Source organism: Corvus hawaiiensis, chromosome 2 (genome assembly GCF_020740725.1).
Source record: "Corvus hawaiiensis isolate bCorHaw1 chromosome 2, bCorHaw1.pri.cur, whole genome shotgun sequence".
In the NCBI taxonomy this organism is placed as follows: domain Eukaryota; kingdom Metazoa; phylum Chordata; class Aves; order Passeriformes; family Corvidae; genus Corvus; species Corvus hawaiiensis.
Window position 1 is genome coordinate 32,300,261 of NC_063214.1, and position 16,978 is coordinate 32,317,238.

Below are 16,978 nucleotides of genomic sequence, written 5' to 3' on the forward strand. Positions count from 1 at the left end.
ACGAGCAGGTGGGAGTTCAGTAGGTGAGAGAGTTCAGTGCTCTCAGGGAGCATGACGGGGCTGTGTGGCAGCCTGAACGTGTGCACAGGAATGCACAGAATGGCAGAAAAGGATGGGAAGAGAAGGAGATCCCAGGAATGCGTGTTCGTGTCTGTGTTCCCGTTTGTGTCCTCTGCAGCCACCCTCACACTCACAGATTCCCAGCCCTGCAAGCTGCCAGGTGGAATCCCCGCTCGTCCCAGGCAGAGCTGACATGTTGTCCAGGTATGGGAAAAGCTCCTGACCTGTCAACCTGGTGTCTCCTGTAGCAAGACAGAGAATAGTTCTGTAACTCCTCCAGCTCCAAAGGGGGGTCTCAAGGAGAGAAAAGGCTGGTTGTGGCTCTGCACTGGGACTGCCCCTTCAGAGGCTGCACCTCAGAGAGATTTCTGAAGAGAAGGGGATGCCCTATAGGATATGCTGCTACAGACTGCCCTTCTCCATGCCAGGGAAGAACTGATACTCTCCTTGTCTCTTTGTTGCAGCACTTTGCAAAAGAGCAACAGGACACAAATGGACTGAGCTGGAGAAAAGAATGTGTTCTTCTCTGCACACGGCCTTGTTCAGCAGCCCAAGGCAGTGGGAAATCAGTGTAGGCAGGAAGAGACACTCGTAGTTTGTGTGCACTGAGTTTGGGTACAGAGGTCTGACAGAGACCCAGCCCATCCGTGCTGTGCTATGTGCCCAGCGGTGCACGGCAGTGTAAGGCTGGCCCACACAGGACATCAAGTGACCCAGCAGCTCCAGGCTGTCATGGGCTTTGCAGTGAAGATGTTCCCCTGTGTCCTTTCAGCAGAGGGGAGCAGCAGTGCCTCCAGCTCCCAAACCCTCTGCTGCAGGTCTAAGTGTGTCCCATTGCATTCATTTCCCCAGCTGCCTGGAGAAGATTCAGGAAACACCCGCGGTTCACGTGAAGAAAAGGGAGAAAAAAGCAAAGAGAGTGGGCTGCATTGTAGAAACCCCAGATCCTCACAGCACAGCAGCACTCCAGCTGAGAGGAGGCTGTGCCTGATGGGTCCATGGAAAGGGTCTGCAATTCCCTGGGCTGTGCAGAGGGCACAGCAGTGCGTGGGGAGCCTTGTAGAAGACACGGTGTTTGAGGAGTTAGTGATGTTGAACAGGCATGGCTGCTCTGTGGGGCCCTGTGTTTAGGTCCTGAGAAGCTTGTGTGTTAGCATGGGAATCTGCAGGGTGGGAACCACCTGGAGCAGCCCATGCAGGCCTGTGCTGTGCACCGGTGTGTGTTATGCATGACAGAAGCACGGAATGGGTCAGCTGAGAAGGGACCTCAGGGAGTCATCTGATCCAACATCCCTGCTCAAGCAGGGGCTTCCTAGAGCACATGGCACAGGATTGCATCCAGATGGTTCTGGAGTATCGAGAGAGAGGGACTCCAGAACTTCTCCGGGCAATCTGATCCAGTGCACAGTCACCCACACTGCAAAGATCTCATCTCATATTCAGGTGGAAGTTCCTGGGCATCAGTTTCTGCCCACTGCTCCTTGTCCTAGTGCTTGGCACCACAGAGAAGAGCCTGGATGCACCTCTTGGTGGCCTCCCTTCACATTATAGACATTGATGAAGTGGCCACTTTGTTGCTTCTTCTTGAGGCCCAACAGGCCAAGCTCCCTCAGCCTTTGCTCATGAGAGAGATGCTCCACTCCATTAATCATCTTTCTTTTCCTCTGCTGGACCTGCTCCAGGAGCTCCATGTCTCTGTGGGACTGAGGAGCCCAGAACTGGACACAGCACCCCAGATTCACCTCACCAGGGCTGACTGCAGGGGCAGGGTCACCTCCCTCGCCCTGCTGGCAATGTTCTTCCTAATGAACCCAGGACACCAGTGGTGTTCTTGGCCACCATGACACACTGCTGGCTCATGGACAGCTTTTTGGCCACCAGGACCCCCAGGTCCTTCTCTGCAGAGCTACTTTCCAGCAAGTCAGCCCCCAGCCTGTGCAGGTACATGGGGCTCTTCCTCCCCAGGTGCAGAACCCTGCATTTGCCTCTGCTGAATTTCAGAAGGTTCCTCTCTGCCCATCTCTCCAAGCTGTCGAGGTCCCTCTGAAGGGCTGCACAGCCCTCTGGAATATCAGCCACATCTCCTGTTAGGATCCGGTTTAGACCCAGGGAAGCAAACCAAGCTAAGTCTCTGAGCATAAACCGGAAAGAACTTACAACATTCAAAATATTCCCAGAAATGAGATTAAAACCAAACAAGGTTAGATGTTGTTGCCAAAAAATGGATGTATTTTATTTAATAGGAAAAGAAGCAAAGAGAAAGGAAGAGAAAAGAAAGAGAGAAAGAAAAAGAAGTGTGCGTGGGGGGTGGGGGAACAGGGAGGGGTGACAGCGTTTAGGTGGAAGCGTATCACCCTCCCGAGGGGCCCAACAACATCTCATTGCTCCCTTACATCTGCTCTGCTGGTGCTGAGGGTCCCCCATCGCCACTGTGGCCACACCGCCACAGGCTACACCATGCCACCACACGCCACCACTCCCCACGCCGCCACATGCCAAAGAGTGCAGAATTCCGTGGATTAATATACACTTCGGGCCAGGTGGGAATGCCCACGTGCCTCTCTTGCAGGGGCTGGCTTGACACACTGTCCCTTGCAACACTGAGGGTCTGCTGCATCATCTCTGGTGCAGGGTCTGGGGACCCTTTGGGGAGGGCCCCTGTGATGGGCCATGTCACCCCCTCCTGCTGTGGATAAGCTTCCCTCCCTGGTGAGGACCCCTCAGCTGGGCTCCTCTGCACAGTGGTGGATGGGCAGTCACTGCGCCTCTGACCAGAGGCTTTTTCAAGATATCCAGAGCCTGTCCTCCCTCCACCCCTTGGTGCAAGGGTCTGTTCGAGCCTGGCAGTTGATAGCCCTGAGGCTGTGGTCCTCATCTTAGAGGTGTTAAGCCTATGCTCAGTGAATGTCCCTAGCCCTGAGTTGTTACTTTATCTTATCTTCATCAGAGAGCAGTGTCATGCCTCAGTCGGAGTGTGGTAGTCTTCTCTTCAGGTTTTGTAATACAGTTTTAAAAGTCGTTTAAGAAAATGTTTAAGTCATAAAATATGTATTTCAGTCTCTGACACCTCCCAGCTTGGTGGCATCAATGAACTCGATGAGGAGACTCTCTAGCCCTCCATCTGAGTCTCTGATTAATGGAACACTGTAACCTGTTGGAAATCTCTATTAGCTGCAGTTCTTGCTAACATAACCTCTAATTGTTATCATGTATTTGGTAAAGATAAGCTGTCCGTGGATCACAGGGTGGAAGGCAGGTGGATTCTGCCCCAGAGGCCACTGTAGAAGGAGGTATTACTGATCCACATAACACTTAACCTGAGTAAGCACAGGCTTTGGCTCTGCTGTAAATACTCCTTGGCCACAGAACAACCACAGACAAGTCGTTGTAACAGAGGAGCATGTGGGCAGCTCCCACACACTACTGGCTACTTCAGCACCTGCCTGGCCTTGCCTTTACCTACAGGTGCACCAAGAACTTCCCACACAAGCATTCTTTCTGTTTGGCAGTGAGAATCATGAGCAGGCTTGACTGGAGTTAAGTAAGAGGAAGGCAGTGGAGTGCAGATTGAAGACAAAAAGAACAAGGTAGGAAGGAAAGGGAGGCAGAGAGGAGAAGAAGGGTTGGCAGAAGTTAAATGTATTGCAAGTAAGAGTTAGACCAAGAGTAACAAAAAGGGAGGCGTGGAGTGGCAAGGAGAGAAGGCAGGACAAATAAACTCTCAGCATGTGAGAAGAGGAAAAAGGGAAGGCTGGGAAGCAGAGGAGCTAATGAGTGAGAAGAGATCACCCTGCCTCCTGCAGCACCCATGAGGTGGAAAGCAGGTCCTGTTTGTGCAGGGAGAAGTTTGTGCTCAGCTCCATCAGCAGCTTCACCACTGTGTTCACTCTCAGCACAGAAATATGTGCCAGAGTGATTGAGAAAGGCATGGTCTATTGAGAGGGTGATACTGTCTCCTTTTATATTGCTGCTCTTGAAATGGTTCTCAAACTCCTTCTCCACAGCTGCATTGCCACCTTCGAATGCAGAAACCACCTGCGTCAGACTGGAATTCTTCTCTGAAGGCAGCATGTACCAGTACATAGCTGAGCTGGAGGATTTCTTCTTGGAACATTCCACTTTCACGGACTGGCCTTCTTTTATCACCATGTCTGGAGACTGTTCCAGGGCTAACACTGGAAAGAAAAAGAAGGAGCAGTGAGGAGAAGGAAAAAATAGGAAAATTTTTAACTAGGCACCGTGGGTTGGGAGGGCAAGGGTGAGAAGTAATAGGGCAGGCAAGGGAGCAGATCAAGGCATGGGACAGATCTCCAGATCAGCAAGTGAATTTCCATTCTCTCTTCAGTAGGCAAGATGCATTCCTGGGCAGTTTGTGTCCAAAACCAGGAACCATCTACGGGCTGCACAAAGAAAGACAAATAGACAGCCATTGCAGAAGATTCAGGGATTCCTGCCCACCACATTCTTTGCTTATCCTCAGCACAGGGAGCTCTGCAGAATGAAGCACTGCCAGCAACTGGCTACACAGCTGGGAGAGCAGCAGTGGGATGGATGGATGGAGGTGCTCAGGGCTGAGTTGAGTTCACTTACCCAGAGGGGCCAGCATGGCCACAAAGAAACAGCAGGGAACCATGGGGGAAAAGCCCCTACCCTCTCAGCAACCTGCCCCTTGCAGCTGCCCAAAGATATGTGAAGAGGGAGCAGTGAGTGAGGGTGAGACACCTTGGGGTGGGGCCGGCCAAGAAATGCGAGCAGGCATTGGCTGGCTGGGAACCCTGGGGAATGACCCAAACTGTGGCAGGAAAGCAGAAACCCTGCAGAGATGCAGCAGGTGGAAGGGGCAGGCAGGGCATGGGTGGGGAGGGAAGGGAGGGAGGGGTTGTATGGGCAGAACTGTGCTGAGGTTGCATGGGAGGCTGAGTGCGTGCAAGGCCGAGGAAGGCTGGCCGCTGCCCTCCTGCTTCTGAAGTCCTTGGGAGATGGAGGAATGAGGGATAAAGGCCACATAGGGCTCCCTTGAATTTTCCCATGCGCTTTCCCTGTCTTCCCCAGACGTGGCTGGTTCAGTTCCTGCCTGGCCACCCCACTTGACACCCAGCTGTGTGATGGCTCTTTTTCTCTATGCAGCACTGTGGGCACAGCAAATAACATCAGTGAGAGAGAGGCAGGAACCCAAAGACACCACAGCAGCCCAAGCACTCGGACTTGGGCTGGCTCTCATGGGCGTTGCTGTGAGAGCCGTAGGAGAGGGAGGTAAATACCTGTGAAGAGCCGAGGGACAGTCAATGCCCTGGCATGGGAAGAGAGAAAGGATCGAGTGTGGCCCACAGGGACAGCCGAGTGGGTGACAGGGTGCTCAGGATCGGTGTCAGAGTGGCCTCTCCTTGCTGGCTGGAAATAGGCAGAGTTCCCCCAGAGATGGCTTCTCCCTGGCACCTGGGGCCTAGCTGGGGAGCCCAGGCTGTGGCAGACTGGTGCTGCCTGTGGCACAAGGGCTTCCAGAGGTTTGGCTTCAGGAACACACTGCATTTGGCAAATCCAGGCCACTGAGAGCATCAGTGTCATTGCCCCCTCTGCCCTGTGAAGTGACCTGTCCAAGGAGATTTGCTTTCCTGGCACGACTGAGCTTGTCCTCCAGCGGGGTGTGGAGGCTGCCGCTGGGATTCAGCCAGTGGGAGCACTGGGGTCTAGAAAGGAGCTGCACAGTGCAAGTTCATTCACTCGTGCTCTGCCAGTGACACCTCTCTGCTCTCTGCTCCCAGGCTGAAGTGATCCAGGCCACTGCATCCTCTCCACTGCGCCCTCAGGTGTTTCTGCTCTGAAGAACATCCACGTGGCCTCTCCTGCGTGGGACAACCTCTGCATAGGATAGCTGGGGAACCCGATGAGCACAGGGATCAACATTTGGGACAGTGGGAAGGGTGACAGGAACACAGGGACCAAGTGACAGGCCATTCTCCTAAGATCTGTTAGCATCACATTTCCCTCAACCTTCTCCTTCCTGTGCCTGGAGCTCTGCCTGACAATAGGCAAGGAGAAACAAGGGGAAATCGGCAAGGATCCCTGCTGGAACTTCTGCCCCAGAACTCTGGGAAGGACCAGGCTAGTGGGGTGTCAGCCAACTCAGTGTTCCTCTGAAGGAGAAATTCAGTGGAAGTCCTGAGGAAAACTCTATGCAGGTGCTAAACAGGAGACAGGATCAACTGGTGGAGACTGTGTTACAGTGCTGTGGTCTGAATTCACCATGAGAATAATGTTGATAACAGAGTTTTAGTTGTAGTTAAGCACTGCTTACCCCAAATCGAGGACTGTCATAGGTTAGCAAGCATAGTCCTGGAAGGGATGTCCTTGCTAAGGGGTGCTTACAGTTTCCTCTGGGAACTGATAGAACCTATCAGCTGGCCAGTTTGAATATGGACAATTCTCTAAACCACTTAAAGTTGTGATCACCTCTGTGATACACATTTAGGAATAGGCAAACTCCCCCTCCAAGCTCTCTCTCGTTTCTGGCGCTGGGACAGGTGGCTGCGGGCCCTGTGCGGGGGCCAATAGGCCCAGCCCCTGCTTGGGCCAGGCCGGGCCGGGCCACGGCCATCCTGGAGCCGATGGACCTGTTCCAGCCGTGGAACCCCCCCCCCACTGCCTTGCCGTGGGCAGCCGGAGCGGCTCGGCTCTCCCCCCTCTCCACTTCGATAAGAAAAATTCAACATTCCAGCTGCAAAGCCGAGGTGAGATTAACCCTTTTACTGCTGTGAAGAGCTGAAAACCTGAGGGAAGAGAGAGAGGAGATGCTTAAAGCTGAAATTCTGTTGTGAAGCTATGATATATCAGAGTATCCTGTTGTAATTTCATGAAGATATGGGGGGTGGAGTGTTCAACTCGTAAGCAAAAGCACCTGCGCTGAGATAGGCAGATGCTGACGCAGCTGTAATTTCATGAGAAGTTTGGACAGGGAGAGATGGACCAGATGAGGACTTTTGCTCCAAATGGGAAAGGAGAAAACCTCAGTCCCTAGAGATGCTCCCAGAGATAGTCCTAAAGATGAAGATGATGAAGACCCTTTGCTCCCAGGGAAGGAGAATGGCCTCTGTTTTTGTTTCTGAACGGCTCAACCTTAAAATTGTACCCCAAAAAACTTCAAGAGTGGACCCTCGAAAGCAGTTGCGGGAAAAGCTGCAAGTCGGGGGAAGGGACTCACACGCAGGCAGAGAGACTCCTCTTCCTAAATGGACTGAACAATATTTGGAAGCGGGCGGCTGTCTCATTGTGATAATGTTTTCATAGCACGAGCAAGAAGAGACTTCTCTTTCTAAATGGACTGAACAAGGTTATTATGGAAATGGTGAACAGACTGAACATCTTAAGGGTTGTCTTTTTACATTGCCAGTGGGAGAAGGGAGGAAGGTGGGGGGAGGAGGAGAGTTCTGAAGGTGGTATAACTTTTTTTTTCCCCTCTTTTAGGTCTGTTAATAAACTTCTTTATATTCTTTCAAGTTTGGTGCCTGCTTTGCATTTCTCCTAATTCTTATCTCACAGAAGATAAACAGTAATGAGTATTTTAGTCCAAACCACTACAAGGACCTTGCAGTGTCTCATGCTCTGCCAGAGAGCAGGTGCACAAGCAGCTGGAAGGGGGCATTTCCAGGACAGCTGACCCAAACTGGCCAAAAGGATATTTCCTCCCCTGCAACATGATGCTCAGGATGGAAACTGAGGGGAGCTGGCCAGGGGCTCCCTATCACTGCTCGGGGACAGGCTGGGCCCCGTGTCAGTGGGTGGTGAGTGACAGTATTGTGCATCACATGGATTTTGATGAGTTTTATTTCTCTCTCTTTCCCTTTTTATTTACTCCTATTCTTGCTCTGTTTGTATCTCAACCCATAAGTTTTACCCTTTCTCCCATCCCAGCAGGAGAAGGGGGTGGTGAGTGAGTGTCTGTGACACTGAGTGGCTGACTGGGCTTAAACCACAACAACTTGAGCAGAAGACAGCACCTCCCTGTCCCCACAGCGATGGGCTGAGCTGCAGCACCTCTGACCAAGCCTGTGCCTCACACTCCAGTAAGGAATTTCCAGCTTCTGTTCTTGATGGATTATGAAAATTTCTGTGAGCATCAGATTCCCCTGGGCCCTTGCACTCTGTTTTGTGCTGGAGATAAAGAGGAATAAGCAAGGCAGGGCAGCCCTCATGTCTTGCAGCAAGCAGCAGGGGATGTAGTGGATGGGCCAGACAAGATGCTGGCAAACACCAACGACCCCTGCTGAAGAGTTCACTCAGACTTCTTCCTCCCAGTCCTTGCCCTGGTCACCAGGGACATTCCATGGCCAACTTGGGCTGTCTCCTCCTGTGCACTCAGGACAGCTCTCAAACATCAGAGTCTTCAGATGCCAGGGTAGTGGTGTGACTTGGGGTCCCTGCTGCACAGCAGTGTGCCCATTGCCTGGAGACCAGTGGGGCCAAGGACCAGTTGGCCTTGTCCTTCCTGCTGGTGGAGAAGGAAGGCGCTGTGCAAAGCATTCCACATGGTGCTTCTGCATGAGCTGAGGTAGCAGACTGAAAGGAAGGAGAGATGGATGAGAATGAAGGAAATAGGAAGGTGTCGGAGGATGGAGAGGAAAGGTCAGGGGGACAGAGTATTTCTCTGTGAATGGCAGAGAAATGAGGTGAGACAGTGAGGACAAGAAGAAAGGAGAGTCAAAAGGTGATTCCCCCATGGGAAAGAATAGAGAAGCTGCTAGAGACCATGAAGAAGACAGACAGATGCACAGACAGAAAGACAGACAAGCATAACCTCGTCTCTCCTGGAGAGCTGGAGGGCAAGTGAAGAAAATGGCGTTCGGTCAAACACAGGGCTCAGTGTGTGCTGGTGGCAGATCCCTGTTTGCCTGGAAAGGTTTGTGCTGTGCTGCACCAGCCTTTGAGTCACTGTGGATCTTGTTCAGCACAGAAATATGTGCCCGAGTCATTGAGTAGGGCATGATCTATCTTCACAGATAAACGGTTGTTCCGAGTCCCATTACTCTGGAAGCGATTTCTGAATTCCTTCTCAATATCTGCTTTGCCACCTTCCACTGAATATACAACCAACTGCATGCTGGCATCCTTCTCCATGGGCAACTTGTACCAGTACATGTTTACGAAAGTTTTCCCTGATGCAGAACATTCCAGAGTCACAGGGTCTCCCTCCCGGACGACTGTATCTGGTGATTGCTGAAGGGCCCAGCCTGGAAAGACAAGAGAAGAAATGTGGGAAGTGAAATACATTGAAGAGGACAAAAATACACATCCTTGCAGTGTGTCATGGGATGGAATGCCACCAGGATACCAGAAAGCTATGGGACAGTGCCCTGTTTCTGCAAAAAAGACACATGGGATGAAAAAGCCCCAAACAAACCAGTTTTAAATACAATGGGAAATCTGCTTTGAGAAAGAATGACTTTGGTACTTTCAGGTGAAGTATTGAAATGGGACAGGAAAAAAGAAATCTGTAGCTGTGCAGAGTTTCCTGATTCAATAGGTGGTGGAAAAGCTCCCTTGGTTCATTGCCCATCCTCCCCCTGGACGCCTTGGGGAAGGGGCACTGGGGGCACAGGTGAGGAGGCAGCAGCAGCTCCAGTGCAGCTGTTGAAGGGGAAGGGAAGCCCACTTACCCACAGGCAGCAGGATGGCCACAAGGAACCGGGGGAAATCCATAGAGAAAGGCCACCTCCTTCCAGCAACCTGGGCCTGGTGACAGCACAGACACGGAGATGTGCAAAGAGGAGAGGAGGAGAGGAAGAGATGCGTCTCTCAGTGGGTGGGCAGGGGAGGGAGAGGGAGTCTGAAATGTGACAAGGCAGTTGGCTGTCCGGGAGCGGTGGGGAATGACACCTGCAGGCAGCCATGAGGTGCATGTGCTCTGCTCCTCTGGCTTCCTGCTGGCTGTGAGCGTGGGTGTGCACGAGCAGGTGGGAGTTCAGTAGGTGAGAGAGTTCAGTGCTCTCAGGGAGCATGACGGGGCTGTGTGGCAGCCTGAACGTGTGCACAGGAATGCACAGAATGGCAGAAAAGGATGGGAAGAGAAGGAGATCCCAGGAATGCGTGTTCGTGTCTGTGTTCCCGTTTGTGTCCTCTGCAGCCACCCTCACACTCACAGATTCCCAGCCCTGCAAGCTGCCAGGTGGAATCCCCGCTCGTCCCAGGCAGAGCTGACATGTTGTCCAGGTATGGGAAAAGCTCCTGACCTGTCAACCTGGTGTCTCCTGTAGCAAGACAGAGAATAGTTCTGTAACTCCTCCAGCTCCAAAGGGGGGTCTCAAGGAGAGAAAAGGCTGGTTGTGGCTCTGCACTGGGACTGCCCCTTCAGAGGCTGCACCTCAGAGAGATTTCTGAAGAGAAGGGGATGCCCTATAGGATATGCTGCTACAGACTGCCCTTCTCCATGCCAGGGAAGAACTGATACTCTCCTTGTCTCTTTGTTGCAGCACTTTGCAAAAGAGCAACAGGACACAAATGGACTGAGCTGGAGAAAAGAATGTGTTCTTCTCTGCACACGGCCTTGTTCAGCAGCCCAAGGCAGTGGGAAATCAGTGTAGGCAGGAAGAGACACTCGTAGTTTGTGTGCACTGAGTTTGGGTACAGAGGTCTGACAGAGACCCAGCCCATCCGTGCTGTGCTATGTGCCCAGCGGTGCACGGCAGTGTAAGGCTGGCCCACACAGGACATCAAGTGACCCAGCAGCTCCAGGCTGTCATGGGCTTTGCAGTGAAGATGTTCCCCTGTGTCCTTTCAGCAGAGGGGAGCAGCAGTGCCTCCAGCTCCCAAACCCTCTGCTGCAGGTCTAAGTGTGTCCCATTGCATTCATTTCCCCAGCTGCCTGGAGAAGATTCAGGAAACACCCGCGGTTCACGTGAAGAAAAGGGAGAAAAAAGCAAAGAGAGTGGGCTGCATTGTAGAAACCCCAGATCCTCACAGCACAGCAGCACTCCAGCTGAGAGGAGGCTGTGCCTGATGGGTCCATGGAAAGGGTCTGCAATTCCCTGGGCTGTGCAGAGGGCACAGCAGTGCGTGGGGAGCCTTGTAGAAGACACGGTGTTTGAGGAGTTAGTGATGTTGAACAGGCATGGCTGCTCTGTGGGGCCCTGTGTTTAGGTCCTGAGAAGCTTGTGTGTTAGCATGGGAATCTGCAGGGTGGGAACCACCTGGAGCAGCCCATGCAGGCCTGTGCTGTGCACCGGTGTGTGTTATGCATGACAGAAGCACGGAATGGGTCAGCTGAGAAGGGACCTCAGGGAGTCATCTGATCCAACATCCCTGCTCAAGCAGGGGCTTCCTAGAGCACATGGCACAGGATTGCATCCAGATGGTTCTGGAGTATCGAGAGAGAGGGACTCCAGAACTTCTCCGGGCAATCTGATCCAGTGCACAGTCACCCACACTGCAAAGATCTCATCTCATATTCAGGTGGAAGTTCCTGGGCATCAGTTTCTGCCCACTGCTCCTTGTCCTAGTGCTTGGCACCACAGAGAAGAGCCTGGATGCACCTCTTGGTGGCCTCCCTTCACATTATAGACATTGATGAAGTGGCCACTTTGTTGCTTCTTCTTGAGGCCCAACAGGCCAAGCTCCCTCAGCCTTTGCTCATGAGAGAGATGCTCCACTCCATTAATCATCTTTCTTTTCCTCTGCTGGACCTGCTCCAGGAGCTCCATGTCTCTGTGGGACTGAGGAGCCCAGAACTGGACACAGCACCCCAGATTCACCTCACCAGGGCTGACTGCAGGGGCAGGGTCACCTCCCTCGCCCTGCTGGCAATGTTCTTCCTAATGAACCCAGGACACCAGTGGTGTTCTTGGCCACCATGACACACTGCTGGCTCATGGACAGCTTTTTGGCCACCAGGACCCCCAGGTCCTTCTCTGCAGAGCTACTTTCCAGCAAGTCAGCCCCCAGCCTGTGCAGGTACATGGGGCTCTTCCTCCCCAGGTGCAGAACCCTGCATTTGCCTCTGCTGAATTTCAGAAGGTTCCTCTCTGCCCATCTCTCCAAGCTGTCGAGGTCCCTCTGAAGGGCTGCACAGCCCTCTGGAATATCAGCCACATCTCCTGTTAGGATCCGGTTTAGACCCAGGGAAGCAAACCAAGCTAAGTCTCTGAGCATAAACCGGAAAGAACTTACAACATTCAAAATATTCCCAGAAATGAGATTAAAACCAAACAAGGTTAGATGTTGTTGCCAAAAAATGGATGTATTTTATTTAATAGGAAAAGAAGCAAAGAGAAAGGAAGAGAAAAGAAAGAGAGAAAGAAAAAGAAGTGTGCGTGGGGGGTGGGGGAACAGGGAGGGGTGACAGCGTTTAGGTGGAAGCGTATCACCCTCCCGAGGGGGCCCAACAACATCTCATTGCTCCCTTACATCTGCTCTGCTGGTGCTGAGGGTCCCCCATCGCCACTGTGGCCACACCGCCACAGGCTACACCATGCCACCACACGCCACCACTCCCCACGCCGCCACATGCCAAAGAGTGCAGAATTCCGTGGATTAATATACACTTCGGGCCAGGTGGGAATGCCCACGTGCCTCTCTTGCAGGGGCTGGCTTGACACACTGTCCCTTGCAACACTGAGGGTCTGCTGCATCATCTCTGGTGCAGGGTCTGGGGACCCTTTGGGGAGGGCCCCTGTGATGGGCCATGTCACCCCCTCCTGCTGTGGATAAGCTTCCCTCCCTGGTGAGGACCCCTCAGCTGGGCTCCTCTGCACAGTGGTGGATGGGCAGTCACTGCGCCTCTGACCAGAGGCTTTTTCAAGATATCCAGAGCCTGTCCTCCCTCCACCCCTTGGTGCAAGGGTCTGTTCGAGCCTGGCAGTTGATAGCCCTGAGGCTGTGGTCCTCATCTTAGAGGTGTTAAGCCTATGCTCAGTGAATGTCCCTAGCCCTGAGTTGTTACTTTATCTTATCTTCATCAGAGAGCAGTGTCATGCCTCAGTCGGAGTGTGGTAGTCTTCTCTTCAGGTTTTGTAATACAGTTTTAAAAGTCGTTTAAGAAAATGTTTAAGTCATAAAATATGTATTTCAGTCTCTGACACCTCCCAGCTTGGTGGCATCAATGAACTCGATGAGGAGACTCTCTAGCCCTCCATCTGAGTCTCTGATTAATGGAACACTGTAACCTGTTGGAAATCTCTATTAGCTGCAGTTCTTGCTAACATAACCTCTAATTGTTATCATGTATTTGGTAAAGATAAGCTGTCCGTGGATCACAGGGTGGAAGGCAGGTGGATCCTGCCCCAGAGGCCACTGTAGAAGGAGGTATTACTGATCCACATAACACTTAACCTGAGTAAGCACAGGCTTTGGCTCTGCTGTAAATACTCCTTGGCCACAGAACAACCACAGACAAGTCGTTGTAACAGAGGAGCATGTGGGCAGCTCCCACACACTACTGGCTACTTCAGCACCTGCCTGGCCTTGCCTTTACCTACAGGTGCACCAAGAACTTCCCACACAAGCATTCTTTCTGTTTGGCAGTGAGAATCATGAGCAGGCTTGACTGGAGTTAAGTAAGAGGAAGGCAGTGGAGTGCAGATTGAAGACAAAAAGAACAAGGTAGGAAGGAAAGGGAGGCAGAGAGGAGAAGAAGGGTTGGCAGAAGTTAAATGTATTGCAAGTAAGAGTTAGACCAAGAGTAACAAAAAGGGAGGCGTGGAGTGGCAAGGAGAGAAGGCAGGACAAATAAACTCTCAGCATGTGAGAAGAGGAAAAAGGGAAGGCTGGGAAGCAGAGGAGCTAATGAGTGAGAAGAGATCACCCTGCCTCCTGCAGCACCCATGAGGTGGAAAGCAGGTCCTGTTTGTGCAGGGAGAAGTTTGTGCTCAGCTCCATCAGCAGCTTCACCACTGTGTTCACTCTCAGCACAGAAATATGTGCCAGAGTGATTGAGAAAGGCATGGTCTATTGAGAGGGTGATACTGTCTCCTTTTATATTGCTGCTCTTGAAATGGTTCTCAAACTCCTTCTCCACAGCTGCATTGCCACCTTCGAATGCAGAAACCACCTGCGTCAGACTGGAATTCTTCTCTGAAGGCAGCATGTACCAGTACATAGCTGAGCTGGAGGATTTCTTCTTGGAACATTCCACTTTCACGGACTGGCCTTCTTTTATCACCATGTCTGGAGACTGTTCCAGGGCTAACACTGGAAAGAAAAAGAAGGAGCAGTGAGGAGAAGGAAAAAATAGGAAAATTTTTAACTAGGCACCGTGGGTTGGGAGGGCAAGGGTGAGAAGTAATAGGGCAGGCAAGGGAGCAGATCAAGGCATGGGACAGATCTCCAGATCAGCAAGTGAATTTCCATTCTCTCTTCAGTAGGCAAGATGCATTCCTGGGCAGTTTGTGTCCAAAACCAGGAACCATCTACGGGCTGCACAAAGAAAGACAAATAGACAGCCATTGCAGAAGATTCAGGGATTCCTGCCCACCACATTCTTTGCTTATCCTCAGCACAGGGAGCTCTGCAGAATGAAGCACTGCCAGCAACTGGCTACACAGCTGGGAGAGCAGCAGTGGGATGGATGGATGGAGGTGCTCAGGGCTGAGTTGAGTTCACTTACCCAGAGGGGCCAGCATGGCCACAAAGAAACAGCAGGGAACCATGGGGGAAAAGCCCCTACCCTCTCAGCAACCTGCCCCTTGCAGCTGCCCAAAGATATGTGAAGAGGGAGCAGTGAGTGAGGGTGAGACACCTTGGGGTGGGGCCGGCCAAGAAATGCGAGCAGGCATTGGCTGGCTGGGAACCCTGGGGAATGACCCAAACTGTGGCAGGAAAGCAGAAACCCTGCAGAGATGCAGCAGGTGGAAGGGGCAGGCAGGGCATGGGTGGGGAGGGAAGGGAGGGAGGGGTTGTATGGGCAGAACTGTGCTGAGCTTGCATGGGAGGCTGAGTGCGTGCAAGGCCGAGGAAGGCTGGCCGCTGCCCTCCTGCTTCTGAAGTCCTTGGGAGATGGAGGAATGAGGGATAAAGGCCACATAGGGCTCCCTTGAATTTTCCCATGCGCTTTCCCTGTCTTCCCCAGACGTGGCTGGTTCAGTTCCTGCCTGGCCACCCCACTTGACACCCAGCTGTGTGATGGCTCTTTTTCTCTATGCAGCACTGTGGGCACAGCAAATAACATCAGTGAGAGAGAGGCAGGAACCCAAAGACACCACAGCAGCCCAAGCACTCGGACTTGGGCTGGCTCTCATGGGCGTTGCTGTGAGAGCCGTAGGAGAGGGAGGTAAATACCTGTGAAGAGCCGAGGGACAGTCAATGCCCTGGCATGGGAAGAGAGAAAGGATCGAGTGTGGCCCACAGGGACAGCCGAGTGGGTGACAGGGTGCTCAGGATCGGTGTCAGAGTGGCCTCTCCTTGCTGGCTGGAAATAGGCAGAGTTCCCCCAGAGATGGCTTCTCCCTGGCACCTGGGGCCTAGCTGGGGAGCCCAGGCTGTGGCAGACTGGTGCTGCCTGTGGCACAAGGGCTTCCAGAGGTTTGGCTTCAGGAACACACTGCATTTGGCAAATCCAGGCCACTGAGAGCATCAGTGTCATTGCCCCCTCTGCCCTGTGAAGTGACCTGTCCAAGGAGATTTGCTTTCCTGGCACGACTGAGCTTGTCCTCCAGCGGGGTGTGGAGGCTGCCGCTGGGATTCAGCCAGTGGGAGCACTGGGGTCTAGAAAGGAGCTGCACAGTGCAAGTTCATTCACTCGTGCTCTGCCAGTGACACCTCTCTGCTCTCTGCTCCCAGGCTGAAGTGATCCAGGCCACTGCATCCTCTCCACTGCGCCCTCAGGTGTTTCTGCTCTGAAGAACATCCACGTGGCCTCTCCTGCGTGGGACAACCTCTGCATAGGATAGCTGGGGAACCCGATGAGCACAGGGATCAACATTTGGGACAGTGGGAAGGGTGACAGGAACACAGGGACCAAGTGACAGGCCATTCTCCTAAGATCTGTTAGCATCACATTTCCCTCAACCTTCTCCTTCCTGTGCCTGGAGCTCTGCCTGACAATAGGCAAGGAGAAACAAGGGGAAATCGGCAAGGATCCCTGCTGGAACTTCTGCCCCAGAACTCTGGGAAGGACCAGGCTAGTGGGGTGTCAGCCAACTCAGTGTTCCTCTGAAGGAGAAATTCAGTGGAAGTCCTGAGGAAAACTCTATGCAGGTGCTAAACAGGAGACAGGATCAACTGGTGGAGACTGTGTTACAGTGCTGTGGTCTGAATTCACCATGAGAATAATATTGATAACAGAGTTTTAGTTGTAGTTAAGCACTGCTTACCCCAAATCGAGGACTGTCATAGGTTAGCAAGCATAGTCCTGGAAGGGATGTCCTTGCTAAGGGGTGCTTACAGTTTCCTCTGGGAACTGATAGAACCTATCAGCTGGCCAGTTTGAATATGGACAATTCTCTAAACCACTTAAAGTTGTGATCACCTCTGTGATACACATTTAGGAATAGGCAAACTCCCCCTCCAAGCTCTCTCTCGTTTCTGGCGCTGGGACAGGTGGCTGCGGGCCCTGTGCGGGGGCCAATAGGCCCAGCCCCTGCTTGGGCCAGGCCGGGCCGGGCCACGGCCATCCTGGAGCCGATGGACCTGTTCCAGCCGTGGAACCCCCCCCCCACTGCCTTGCCGTGGGCAGCCGGAGCGGCTCGGCTCTCCCCCCTCTCCACTTCGATAAGAAAAATTCAACATTCCAGCTGCAAAGCCGAGGTGAGATTAACCCTTTTACTGCTGTGAAGAGCTGAAAACCTGAGGGAAGAGAGAGAGGAGATGCTTAAAGCTGAAATTCTGTTGTGAAGCTATGATATATCAGAGTATCCTGTTGTAATTTCATGAAGATATGGGGGGTGGAGTGTTCAACTCGTAAGCAAAAGCACCTGCGCTGAGATAGGCAGATGCT

The 16,978-nt window shown here is 52.6% G+C and overlaps 1 gene segment (V, D, J or C); it reads right to left on the reverse strand.

The window, feature by feature from the left end:
• Nucleotides 1–8,908: 8,908 nt before the first annotated feature.
• Nucleotides 8,909–9,999, reverse strand: LOC125321681. The segment is given in 2 exon segments: nt 8,909–9,284; nt 9,711–9,999. Coding segments are annotated over 2 exon segments (345 nt in total).
• Nucleotides 10,000–16,978: the final 6,979 nt, after the last annotated feature.